The sequence below is a fragment of the Artibeus jamaicensis genome, unplaced genomic scaffold (assembly GCF_021234435.1).
Source record: "Artibeus jamaicensis isolate MK-2021 breed Jamaican fruit bat unplaced genomic scaffold, CSHL_Jam_final contig_1526, whole genome shotgun sequence".
NCBI classification, from domain to species: domain Eukaryota; kingdom Metazoa; phylum Chordata; class Mammalia; order Chiroptera; family Phyllostomidae; genus Artibeus; species Artibeus jamaicensis.
In genome coordinates, this window is record NW_026521297.1 from 1,128,974 (window position 1) to 1,142,777 (window position 13,804).

A 13,804-nucleotide genomic window follows, 5' to 3' on the forward strand; every position below is an offset into this window, starting at 1 on the left:
AAAGATCCCTACGTGGGTCACAGGAGAGGTGTTATCAGGGGGATGCACAGACACGTGAGAGAAGAGGCACAGCCCTCTGCACATAAAATTTGTACACGCACAACATCTCACACACACCGAAGTACAGAGAATCACGTCACATAGCAGCGCACAGAATTATGGTATCAAACGGTTCTATGCATGTACATAGAATCTCAACAGCACATACGCACAAGAACCACAAGATAAAAAACAAACCACAATATCTCCCATAATCAGGAGCAGAAACCCAAAGTAACCAGACACATTAGGCAGAAGCACTTCGCTCAGGTACTAACATATACACATGGAGAAAGAATTACAACCTCTCCACAAGTTCATAAAATTATGTCCAAGACACGTATATACACAGAATGACAATATCACCAGGCATGCATGCTACATAGACCCACACAGGAACACAGTCCCATGCATACGCATAGAATCACAAAGTGACACAGACACCTGTCACCCAGTGCACCCACCCATCCTGAAGCGACCCCACAGATGAGGTGACACAGAGTTCTGGTGCCTATCAAGGCGAGGTCTTTATGGTGGTATAGAAACTGGTGGATTTCAGAGCCGGCGTGGCTGGTCCAGTCCTTTCCCGTCCCGCAGCTTAGCACAGTTCTCTTTATTGAGGGCCCAGTTCATCCCCTGAGGGAAGGAGGGATGAGATCCTTTTCCCCCCGTAGCACCCATCTGGACAGGCAATTTCCTCAAATAAACAGCGAAAAGTGCCTTTTGGAAAAGGGAGCGAGTTAGACTGAGAGAGGAAGACGTTTTCCTGTGGGAGACCAAGCATAGCACCATTGTAGAAAGGGGGCTGGGGACATGTGGGTGGTGGCAGAGAACGGAGAAGTCTCAGCCCCTCTCCCTGCCTCCTGATAGGTGGATAGGGCTATGCGCGTGCCTGTGCGGCTGGGGAAGTCTCCTGCACTGTGAACCTCCCAAAGGGGGTGAGGGAGTCCCAGGTTCCCCAGGTACCTGGGGTCAAGGTAAGTGCATATCTGGAGGGCTGAGGTGGGGAGTGGAGGGGATTCTAAGACAAGAAATTTTAGGGATATGAGATTGGCACTGGAGAGGTTTGAGTGTGAAGTCCATGGGCAGCGAAACCTGGAGGATAGGGATCTGGAATGGGAAGACTTAAGAAAGGGAGTAGGCATTGAGACAAGTTGGGCAGAGTGGGAAGGCCAGAATAGATTTCGGGGGCTGCATTCCAGAAGCAGGGAGTCAGGGGTTGATAAGATTCAGAACCAGAGGAATCCGTAGGGTGAGGTTCAGATTCTAGAACCAGAAACATTTGGAGGCTGAGTTCCAGAACCAGAAGGATTTGGATCTGAAATCAGAGGCAGCTGGCAGCTGTGAAAGCTTAGAACCAGAGGGAGGTATAGAGTAAGAGCTAGAATCAGAAAAAGCCTGAAGACTGAGTTCTAGAGGGATTTTGGAGCCGTAAGAATCAAGAGTTGGGAGTTGTAAGGTCTAGAACCAGGTAAATTCCTAATGCAAGGTCTATGATCAGAAGATCTTTGAAGGCTGACTTCTAAACCCGTTGCCATAAGATAGGCAATGAGGCAGAATTAGAGACTTTCTAGGGCTAAGGGAATTTATAGCATGAGGTCTGCAATCAGATACCTTTAAGGCCAAGTTCTAGAACCAGAGAAAAGAGATAATCATATCTAGAGTCAGAGAACCCTGGAAGTTGCAAAGTCTAGAAGCTGTGTGATCTACAGCCAGTGAATAGTAGATAGAGGTCATGAGCTCTAGAATAAAGAACTGGAACATGATGTCCTGTTCTGGAGGGACTGGTTATAAGATCAAAACATAAAACTCATTTTTACTTCTTTTTGATGGGAAAAGCAAATCTTGAGTGCAGAAAGTTAGAAGGGATGAGCTGAGAATCATTAAGATTTAGAAACTAAGAAGTTGGATTTGGAACCAACTGTGTTACAGATTGTGTTACAGACTAGAGCCAATAGGAAGCTTGGGGTTGTGAGGTCCAGAATCAGATAAGATGATCTGTTGTAAGACCTGGAACCAGCAGGAATCGGAGAGTGTGGCATCTAGAACAAAGGAGTTTATAGGAGAGGTCTAGAACCAGGGAAAGTCAGGGAGTGAGTTCTAGAACTGGAGAATTCCGATGGTCAGAGGCTCTAGAGCCAGAGAGAGTTGGAGGTTGTGAGGCCTGGAACCAGACAACTTTGGAGACCATGAAGTGTGAAAATGCAGTTGGAGGCTGTGAGGTCCAGAATGAGAAGGAGCCAAGGATTGTGAGATCTAGAATCGGAGGGGTTTGGAGGCCGTCAGGCCTCCACTAGAGCATTCGGGAGGTGTGTGCAGCCTAGAAACAAAAAGGCAGGGGGCCGTGCAGTCCAGAACCAGGAAGGTCTGAGCGTGTGCAGTCTAGAACCAGAGACAGCCTGAAGTTGTATGGTCTAGAACTGCAGAAGACTGGAGGTTTGTATCGTCCAGAAGCAGGGGAAGTTGAAGGCCATACCTGAAATAGGAACTCCACAAACAAATTCCGTACCCAGGCAAGGCTGGGTGCAGCGGAAACCCAGAATGGAGGGGAAAGGCAGGTAGGCAGAGCTGGGTGGCGGTTTGGGAGGCCAAGGGATCAATCAGAAGTCACTGGGTAGCGAGGAGGTCTGGGCCAGAGGCTCCCCTCCCCATTGACACCTGAGAGTGAGGGTGAAGGTTGAAGTCCCACATTCTTACGGACTCTGGGCAATTCATAGCTATCGAAAACATATCACAGAAGCAAAATTAAAAACGATACTAAAAGACAGATGGGAAGAAACATGATTGCGGTTATCAATAGGCCCCAGAGCCTAGAAACACAGGTCTGAACCCCAACCTCCCCCACCCCTAATTACCCACGTTAAAGCCAAGAGAGTTGGAGAAAGGCATGAGGGAAGCAGTATCAAGAACCCCAAGGGAAGTCCTGAGAGAAGGAGGAGGAGGGGGCCAGCGACCCCCTCCAGAGGTCACTGAGCTGAGACCACCCCCAAAAACCCGCAGATGGGGAAGGGGCAGAGGGGTGAGCACTGAGTAGGCCCGAGGTGGACAGGGGCTGCTGAGAGGAGAGGGGGATCTCTTGTCCCAGCTCCCCCATCCTGTGCATGGGCTGCCAGCTTAGACTGCGGTTGAGGTCCTTTCTGGGAAGGAGACGAGAGATGGGAAGAGGGGCTGGCTCAGTCCACCTGGGCCAAGCTCATTGCTGGCTGGAATTGCCTCTTGGGTTGGGTGGTGCCTTCATTCGGGCAGAGACGGAGCAGTGAAGGGCCCAGGCCTGTGGGGGAAGATAGAAGGTAAACCAGTGAGGAATTATCACCCCAACCCATCTGCCCTTCTTGACAATCAAAAGTGGGTGATGAGGCAGATCCACACGGATTCAAACCCCAGTGAAATCTTGGACAAGATCTGCTCTCTGAACCTCAGGCATTCAGGATGTTTCAAACAGTAAGTAAGAAGCCTGGAGCCAGGCCCTGCCCGGGTTTGAATCTAGACTCTGCTGTTTACTTGCTGTGTGACCTGAGGCAGGTGACTCTACCTCTCTGAGCCTCAGTTACCACATGTATAAAATGGGCAAATAATAGTGCCTCTCTCCCACGAGGAGTAAATGAGTGAATCCACGTCAAGTACTTTGAACAATAACTAGTGCTATTGCTACCTGGAAAACAGAGATGCTTATATCTACCTCATTTATTGAGCACCTACTGTGTGCCAGGCACTGGGGACACAGCAGTCAGTGAATGGGGAGAATGGAACGCCATGACCTCGAGGGGCTGGCATCCAGTTAGGGGCGTCAATGAGGTCATGCACATGCATTTAGCCCAAGGCTTGGCAAAGTGAGTGTTAGATAAACATTAGCTCTTCATTTGCAAACATATATTGAGGATCTCCTCTGTGCCCAGCCACTGGCCGGCACCCCCCACGGCAGAGTGCAGCAGTGACCAAGACAGGCCTGCCCCTGCCCTCACAAGGCTCACACCTCCAGGGAGACGACAGCCAGTAATCAAATAACTATGCAAACATCTCTGTAAATATGGTGTGTGATGAGTGTTAGGAGCCCTGAGCTTAGGAAGTTAGGGAAGGCTTCATGGAAGGAGCCATATTTGCACGGAGATCTAAAGGATGCAGTCCTTAGACAGAGAATGTATGGAAAAGCATTTCAGGTGCGTGGATCAGCATATGCAAAGGGCCTGAGACAGCCTCCTCAAGCAAGATGATTTCAAAGTCATTGCAATGCCCTCCAGAGGCCCTATGCAATATGCCCTACCCCACTCTCCCCTCCTCTGTCTGCTCTCGCCACACTTGACCTTGTTTTTCCCCAAATAAGACAGACACCCTCTCCTCACCCCAGGACCTTTGTATGTGCTGTTCCCTCTACCTGAAATGCCCTTCCGCCCAAAATTGCCACGGTCCATTCCCTCACTCCTTCTGGTCTTTGCTCAGATGCCACCTTCCCAGTGAGACCGCCATGCCTGCTCGTACGCACTGCTGAAACTGCGCCAGCCCAGAATCCCATTTCCCTTTAGGCAGTATTTTCTCCGAGAGCATCTTTCATCTCTCACACCCTTTACTGTCTTGGTCTGTTCGTCCTCGACTGTCTCCCCCACTAGAATGTCAGCCCTGCAAGGGCAGGGCTTTCTGTGTGTTTTGGTCACAGTTTTGTCTCCAGTTCCTAGGACGGTGTCTGGCATTTCCTGTGTGTTCTATATGGATTTGTTACATGGATAACGGACAGAAAGAATCAAAAGGCAGTGACTGTGGCTGAAACAGAGGATGCAAAGCAGCATGTGGTCTGAGATGACCCGGCAATCAGGCCCCAGAGGCTTGCATCCCAGCTGAGGAGCTTGATCTCACTCTGAAGGGCACAGGGAGCCACGAAATGATTTGGAGCAGAGGCAGGCCAGGGTCAGGTGTGTGCTTCGAAAAGGCCCCTCCGGCTGCTGCCTGGAGGTTCCGAGCGGAGAGCTACAGCTATTGACAGTCGCGCTGGAAGATGATGGTAATAGTAACACAGATGAGAGAACGGTTTGCCTTGCGCTCTGCGGAGGGGCTGTGCAAGCAGCGTGGCACACACGCAGGTCTTTTCCCTTTCCTTATTTTTCCCTTTCTTTCTTTTTCTCTCCCCTTCTTTCTTTTTAAAAAGATTTTATTTATTTATTTTTAGGGAGAGGGGAAAGTGGGGAGAAAGAGAGGGAGAGACATACGATGTCTGAGAGACACATCAATCTTGTGTGAGTGATACATGGATTGGTTGCCTCTCCCGCGCCCCCTACTGGGGATCAGGCCCACAACCCAGGCCTGTGCCCTGACTGGGAATTGAACCTGCAGCCCTTTGGTTTGCATGCTGGTACTCAATCCACAGAGCCACACTAGCCAGGGTCCACCCTTCCTTCCTTTCTTCCTTTCTCCCTCCCTCACTTCCATCCTTCCACATTTAGCGGTAAAGTGTCTTTTAAAAAAATTATTTATGTATCTATTTTTAGAGAGAGGTAAGGGAAGGAGAAAGAGAAGAAAAGAAACATCGATCAGTTACCACTCTCACACGCCCCCAACTGGGCACCAAACCCACAACCCAGGCATGTGCCCTGACTGGGAATCGAACATCGTGACCCTTTTCTTTGTGAGATGACTCCCAACCATCTGAGCCACACTGGTCAGGGCAGGGCAGGCACTTCCTGATCATTTATTGTAAAGCAGGCCTTGTGCTAAGCTCTTCCTGTGCAACATCTTTGCAGGTCCTCAAACATCTCCTTAAGGTAAGAACAATCACAATAAACCCTAACTGATGGAGGGGGGGTGGGAATGGAGGTGGGACTCAACCTCAAAGCTTAATCAGACACACGTTTCAGGAGATCTAGGCCTTGGGCTGGGCCCAGGTTGCGGGCCTCCCTCAGGGCCTCTCTTTCCCTGCACAGGGCCCCTGAAAGGAGAGAGGGGCTGCACCTTTCCACCAAGGTCACATCCGGGCACTGGCAGCGCCCCACCACCTTCAAGATTGCTCCACCTGTCAGTCAGCCATCAGGCACCTCCCAGGGGCGGGGCCAGGGCCTCTGCTTACCCAGGTTGCTACTCACTCAGGGGCTCATTCAGTTGCAGGAGGTGGCTGCGGGGATCCTGCTGGCTCACGGGGGCTGGTCCTCCTGTCAGAAGGAGACTCTGCAGGGCAGAGACAAAGCCATCACCACCACCACCATCATCATCAGGAACCATATCCAAGGAGGCAGGATTGCGCAGTGGTTGAGGGCGCTGTGGGGGTTCAGTGGCTGCTGCGGGATTTTGGGTCAGTCACCGTCCCAGACATCCTCCGTACGTCCCTCCCGAGCCTCATCTCCCCTTCTGCTGTGCCCCAGCAGGCTGCGTGTGCGGACCCCGTCCACGAACACCCTCGCTCTTGAGTGTCCCTATTGGGTTCATGTAACGGCAGATGCCAGCAGGTGGGAGGGGGAGGAGGAGGGGTGTTTGATCTTCCAGCTGCTGGGTCCTCACGGGATGGCCATGTCCCTTCTCAGAAGATTTCAGATCTTACAAGGCAGACCCTCCTTTCTGCAAGATCTGGTGACCCTCCCCTGTCCTGCGCCTTCAGGTTAGGGGTGGTGCCAGCTCCCCTCATTGTGGGCTCCTGGCTGCTGCACTAGCACGAGTTGATTCTGCCCATACCTTTGCCAACAGTCCTGTTATTAAATTCTCCTCAACACCCCATTTCAGCCCTGGCTGCTGTGGCTCAGTGGATTGAGCACTGGCCTGCGAACCAAAGGGTCACCGGTTTGATTCCCAGTCCGGGCACATGCCTGCGTTGCTGGCCAGGTCCCCCATAGGGGGCGCTCGAGAGGGAACCACACAATGATGTTTCTTTTCCTCTCTCCCTTCCCCTCTGTCTAAAAACAAGTAAATAAAATCTTTAAAAAAACACCCCATTTCAGTGTGCTGTCTTCTGCCTAGACTCTAACGGATGCGGTTGCCTAAACTCTCTTGTGTTAATGTGGATGACAATAACAATAATAATAATTATTATCATTCAAGAATGGTCATGGAGGTTGAATAATTTAATCATGTGAGGAATTAGTGCAGTCAGCATTTGGTACGTGGTAGACACTCATAAATACAAGCTATTGATAATATCGGTCACACCCCTCATGTTCAAACAGCCCTGTTGGGTAAGGAGCCAGGGAGCCCTTTCCTGGGAAATAAAGAACCATGGAAAGTCCCAGGGGGAGGGCTTGTGGAAGTCACTCAGTCTAGGCTGGCTTTTAGGAAGAGTGTCCTGGCTGCTGTTGTGCAGAACCGGCAGCCAAGGCGAGACTGGGGGCGGGGAGGCTGCGGGGGAACGGACGCTGCTTTGCTTTGTTTTCATACCCCCCACATATCTACAGTCTGCTGAGGATCGGGGAAGGGCCTCATTTCCAGTGCTTCTCATGGCAGCCCTGTGAGATGTGGGAACCGAGGGTCAGATGTTTTCAGATGAGGAAACCGAGGGGTGACATCACCTGCCTAAGGTCTCAGTTACTGGGTGGCTGACCTGGGACATGAACCCAAGTCAAACCGATTCCAGTGTCTGTTCTCTTAACACCACACCAATCACTCAAGGCCAAGACCTGTTCTTGGTTTGGAACGGGGCCCATGGGAGCAGGGAAGATACCTACGGATACCAGGCCTTGGCATTTCCTCTCTTCCCTTGCTAAGTTTTCTTCTTTCTTTTTTTTTTTTAAGATTTTATTTATCTTTAGAGGGGAAGGGAAGGAGAGGGGGAGAGAAATATCAATGTACAGTTGCCTCTAGTGCGTCCCTTGCTGGGAACTGGCCTGCAACCCAGGCATGTGCCCTGACTGGGAATTGAACCACGGTTGTTTGGTTTGCAGGCCCGAGCTCAATCCACTGAGCTACACCACCAGCCAGGTCTTGCTCAGTTTTCTTCTTAGCACTTCCTACCAACTTACATAAATATGCAATGCCCTTTCACACCCATTACCTGAGCTAGACTATCAAGGTCCTAGCTTCAACATGACCTCACTTCTAAGTGGAATCTAATGAACAAAATGAACTAACGAGAAAAATAGAACCGAAGACATGGAAACATGGAACAGACTGATAACCGTGGGAGGGGAGGAGAGCGGGAGGAATGGTTGAAGGGGAAGGGACTAGTCAAAGAACATGTGTGGCCCTGGCTGGTGTGGCTCAGTGGACTGAGTGCTGGCCTGCAAGCTAAAGGGTCGCTGGTTTGATTCCCAGTCAGGGCACATGTCTGAGTTGTGGGTCAGGTCTCCAGTAAGGGGTGTGTGAGAGGCAACCACACATTGACATTTCTACCTCTCTCTTTCTCCCTCCTTTCCCCTCTCTAAAGAGAAATAAATAAAATCTTTTTAAAATAAAGAACATGTATGAGTGACCCATGGACATGGACAACGAATAGAGAGGGGATTAACTATGGGAAAGAGGGTGCGCTGGGTGGAGGGGGGCAAAAGGAGAAAAAAATGGGACAACTGTAACAGAATAAACAATACAACAAAATAGAGAAGAAGAAAAAAAAAGGTTCTAGCTTCAGCTGGATTCCTGACCTTGCATTTGACCATCAGCCAGCCCCATCCCCCCTGCTCTTCCCATCCATAAACCACTAAGCTTAAGCCTGCTGGGTTCTGAGGGCCAGAGAACCCCACAAACCTCTGCACATACCAGGCTGAGAGGAGGCAGTAGGAAGTTTTCGGGTTCTCGGCTGGGGGACCGTTTGGGGGGTCTCACTCCCAGCAGCTCCACCCCCTCGGCCTCATCCCCTGAGCTCTGGGCCAGGGTCCTAGAGGAAAACAGATAATAACCTCAGAACATAGCAAACACGGGCGGGGTGGGCACCACTGTGAGCAGATGAGGCGCATCCATTCACTCCCCCAAGCAGTAGTTATCTATGCATCCACCCACCAATCCATCTTCCCATTCATCTGTGTGATTCACTCGCCCACCCATACAACCTCCATCCATTGACCCTCCTATTTGTTCACGTTTCTATCCATCCGCTCACTCCCCCACTTGCCGTCCATCCATCATCGATGCATCCCACCACCTACTGCAGTCATGAATTTCCTCCCTCCTGCATTTAACACGTCTTTATTAGGCACCCACTGTATACCCTGCGTCAATCTGGGAGCCTTGGAGAATACCGAGATGTATGCGTAAGAGCCTCGGAAGGACAGTAAACAGACCGCTCTGGAGACTAAATGGGCATGTGCCCACAGCTGCAGAGCAAAAACTGAAGTATTAGGGATCTAACATCTGAGGAAGAGGGACATGGACCCTCTGAAATCACATGCAAAACGTGTATTTCTAGGTGTGCGTAAACTTTCCTGGGAAAGAGCCTGTGGTTTTCAACAGATTCTCAAAGGTATTAGGAAACTTAGTTCTAGACAGTTTCTCTGACGTTGCGGCAATGTCCTCACAACCATGACAAATGGTCGCGAGGCCAGAGATCAGTATGTTCCAAAGGAGAGGGCCCTGGTGGACTGGAGGATTTAGGTAAACAACGAGAACAGGGAAGGGCGCACCAAAAGGCAAAGAGAAAAAACATAGAGGTTGGGCCCTGGCTGGTGTGGCTCAGTGGACAGGGTGCCCGTCTGCGAACCAAAGGGTTGCTGGTTCGATTCCTGGTCAGGGCACATGACTGAGTTGTGGGCCAGGTCTCCAGTAAAGGATGCGTGAGAGGCAACCACACATCAATGTTTCTCCCTCTCTTTCTCCCTCCCCTCCCCTTTCTCTAAAAAATAAAATAAAATGTTTTAAAAAAAACCATAAAGATTGGAACAAACATGCCATGTGTTGGAGATGCTGGGGTGGAAAGCAGAAGGATGAGGCTGAAGGAGGAGGCAGGAGCAAGACAGGCCGCCAGGGACCGTCTCTATACCCCCTTTGCATCCATTCCCCCCATACTGTGGCTCACCTCTTCCGGGCCCCAGCCACGAATGGGGCCGAGGGGTCCCCTCTGGAAGGGCTGGAGAAGCTCAGCCGGGGGTCACTCCCCCAGCGAGGCAGCAGGGTGGGCTCAGGAGGTGGGGGCAACAGGCCGTGGAAGCTCCGTGCACGGGGCCGGGGGGCAGCCCCCGGAGGTCTGTGGTAGGCCCTGGGCACGTGCTCGCTGGAGTTGAGCTGGAAGTCGTCATCCATGGAGATGTACGGGGCCAGCATCTCCAAATCCATGGCATCGACATCCTGCAGAGGGCAGGAAGGAGTTAACAGCGTGAGCCTCAGCCTCGGGTGGGTCCCAGCTCCACCACTTCCAAGTGGTGTGCCTAAGTTCTGAGCTTCAGTTTCCTCATCTGTCAAATGGGCATAAGGACTCTGTGGTAACCAGTTGCCAGCATGGCCCCCAAGGACCCTCTCCTCTTGGCTCAATCCCTGACTGCAGTGACTAGGGCTGCTCTGGCAACTGTAGGACATCAATGAGATGATGGTGCATGATGTCCATCAACATTAGGTTATAAAGATGCCGTGGCTGTTGTATTTTGCTGCTCTCTCTGTCTTTCTCATTCTCTCTCATCACTTGCTTAGGGCGGAGCCATGCTGTGAGCAGCCCCGTGGAGAGGCTCACGGGGTGAGAAACAGGCCTCTTGCCAACGGCCGAGTGAGTGACCTTGGCAGTGAATCCTCCAGCCCCAGTCAAGCCTTCGGGTGACTGCAACCCTGGATCACAACTTGACAGCGACCCGACCAGAGACCCTGAGCCAAAGCCACCCAGTTCCGTGGCTCCCAGACTCCTGACCCCCAGAAATTATGTGAGGTAATACATGACTGCTGTTTTAACCTTCTCCGTTTTTTAAAAGATTTCATTTATTTATTTTCAGAGAGAGGGGGGAAGGAAGGAGAAAGGGAAACACCAACGTGTGGTTGCCTCTTGTGCGCCCCCTACTGGGGACCTGGCCCACAACCCAGGCATGTGCCCTGACTGGGAATTGAACCAGCGACCCTTTGGTTCGAAGGCTGATGCTCAATCCACTGAGCCACACCAGCCAGGGTGGAAAGAGGATTTTTGATGTGTGGTGGTTGAAAGTTTAGCCACAATGCTCTCTGCAGCTGTGGGAAAGCAAAAAATGTAACTAGTGAACTAGGTGATCTAGCTAAGGAGGCCAGCCCAGGTGTCGAAGGGGCTGCCTGATTTCATTTTGTTACTTGGAATCAAAGTCAAGAAGAGAGGGAAGCTAAGGAAATGAAGGACCTGGGACCTGAAAGTCTTGAGAATCCTCAACCTCCCTGTGCACTGAAGAATTAACTTTACCCTGAAAGAGGTTCAGCCCTTGTCCTGGCTCCTGGAAGGTAACATCTAAACCACTGGAATTTCCTGAGTGGTGGGGTGTCTTTGCTGCTCATGGCGGGCCCCTCTGGACCGTGCCTGATAGTTTATGCCAACAAGATGACTCAGGATGAGGGCTGCCTATGCTGGAAAGATCAACGCTGTGATTACAGGGTTGGGGCTTTGGGCCACGTGACACCGGCCTGACCCCCCGGGCAGCAACTCAGTCAATGATGCCTACACGATGAAACCCTTAGGAAAGACTTTGGGCTCCAAAGCTTGAGTGAGCTTCCTGGAGTGGCAATTTTCCACATACAAGTTGCCACACATCAATGTCAGGAGGGTGACACCTTCCTGGGGAAATGGACACTTTGCACTGGGGGACCCTCCCAGTCCCAGATTCCACCCTATGCAACTTGTCCTTTCGGCTACGATACGACTGTAGTCATAAGTATTGCACTTTCCTAAGTTCTGTGACTAGATCTAGGAAAATACTGAGCTTGAGGGCATCTCTAAATTTTTATGCAGCTATTGTGAAGTGAGGGTGGCCCTGAGGAGCCTTGAACTTGGGCATATTTGGCAGTCTGGGCGACTCTGTCTTTTACTTTGGCTTTAGTTGACTCTGGGAACTCCCCAGATGGCAAATACTGCTAAAATGAAGAAATAAATGGTTTCTGAGCAAAGAAGGGCACTCTCAGAAAAGCATGATCTAAAGGAAAAGCCAGGGTCTGACTGTCAAACTCCTTGTGAAGACTTCAGAAAGATCAAGGTTGGTACCTACCCCTGTTCTTCAGTTAGACAAAAGGCTCTACAGTTTTGGGATGTGCCTCATAAATCTTGTCAAACAATAGGGCCTCTATTAAACTTCAGGGCACTCAGCCACCTCAGCAGAAGTATGAGACAGAAAAGGATATATCTCAGTGAGATTTGTGGCACGACTTTTGTTTAATGACGTGAACACCAACGAGATTCATAAAAGACCCACAAAAAGGTTAAAGAAAATCACATGAGTAGAAACACTGCCAGTTTGGACTGAAAGGGACAGAGATCATACAAAATGAGAAGAGACTTTTGGACCACCTGAGTTCTATAAGGAAGCCAGGAATGAAAACCACTCATCTGGGAATACCTGTTACATTTTACAAAAAAGGAAGGGTGACTGAGAGTGGGGAGCAAAGAGCCCAGAGGGCAGAGCCAAGAACCACTAAGAAAAACTCCTGGGAAGTAGCAGAAATGGGTTCTGATCAAGGAACTTTCAGTATTTCCTTGAATTTCAGTATTTCCCAACAGAATTTCAAAACTGCTATGGACCAGTGACACCTGTGTGTTTTCCTTCCACCTTTTTTCTTTTTTAATTTTTTAAAAATATTTTATTTATATATTTGTAGAGGGGAAGGGAAGGAGAGAGGGAGAGAAACACCAATGTGTGGTTGCCTCCCGTGTGTCCCCCGCTGGGAACTGGCCTGCACCCCAGGCATGTGCCCTGACTGGGACTCGAACCGCGATTGTCTGGTTCGCAGGCCCCCGCTCAATCCACTGAGCTACACCAGCCAGGGCTCCTTCCACCTTTTTTGAACAGGTGTATGTACAGCAGTTGTTCTATGCCTCTCCTACCACTGTATGTTGGGTATGTGGGGCCAGATGATCTGTCTCTTCAGTTCACAGGCCAACAGATCGAGATAGACTGTATTGGAGGAACTTCACTGCACCCAGGTCTGATTTAGGGGAGGAGAGGCTGGAATTCAAGCTGATGCTGCGAGAGGAAGTGACTTTGTAACGGAGCCCCCATGGTCCTTGTAGTTTGGTATTCACACCTGTATGTGGTTGCCTTTCACACTGCGCTAGGGTTGGTCTGTGTGGCTAACAGAATACAGTAGAAGTGTCGGTACGTCACTTCGAAGATTAGGTTATAAAAGACAGCACCTTGCCCTGGCTGGTGTAGCTCAGTGGTTTGAGTGCAGGCTTTCGAACCAGAGGGTTGCCAGTTTGATTCCCAGTCAGGGCACATGCCTGGGTTGTGGGCCAGGTCACCAGTAGGGGGTACTCAAGAGGCAATCACACATTGGTGATTCTCTCCCTCTTTCTCCTTCCCTTCCTCTCTCTCTAAAAATAAATAAATAAAATCTTTAAAAAAAAGAAAGACAGCATCTTCTGGCCTGGACCCACTCTGTTCCTTGGATTATTTGCCCGGGGGAAATACATCTGCCCCATTGTGAGGACACATAGGCAGCCTCCGTAGAGGCTCATGTAGTGAGGAACTGAGGCCTCCAGCCAGAGCCAGTGAGGGACTGGGTCCCGCCAGCCACAAGGTGCATAAGTTTGGAAGTGAATCCTCTGTAGCCCCAGATGACTGTAGCCTTGACTAAGACCTTGACTTCAGCCTCATGAGAAACTTGGAGCACAAACGATCCAGCTAGGCTGCTCCCAGATTCCTGATTCTCAGAAACCGTGCGACATAATAAATGTGAGTTGTTGTAAGGGGCTGAGTGTTGGGGGAATTTGTTA

The 13,804-nt window shown here is 50.5% G+C and overlaps 1 protein-coding gene across 3 annotated transcripts in view; it reads right to left on the reverse strand.

Moving 5' to 3' along the window:
- Window positions 1-576: 576 nt before the first annotated feature.
- The window catches only part of HIF3A (hypoxia inducible factor 3 subunit alpha), a 30,182-nt gene continuing 16,954 nt past the window's right edge, over window positions 577-13,804 (reverse strand). For 2 of the 3 annotated variants that reach the window (XM_037155146.2, XM_053668935.1), the window contains 4 exons: window positions 9,953-10,221; window positions 8,701-8,818; window positions 6,108-6,189; window positions 577-3,310 (listed from right to left, as the gene is read on the reverse strand). In XM_037155146.2, the coding sequence (XP_037011041.2) occupies window positions 3,213-3,310; window positions 6,108-6,189; window positions 8,701-8,818; window positions 9,953-10,221 (567 nt within the window). In that variant the 3' untranslated portion in view covers window positions 577-3,212. Of the gene's footprint in view, window positions 3,311-6,091; window positions 6,190-8,700; window positions 8,819-9,952; window positions 10,222-13,804 lie in introns of all 3 variants that reach the window. The other variant, XM_037155147.2, reaches the window with a different exon arrangement.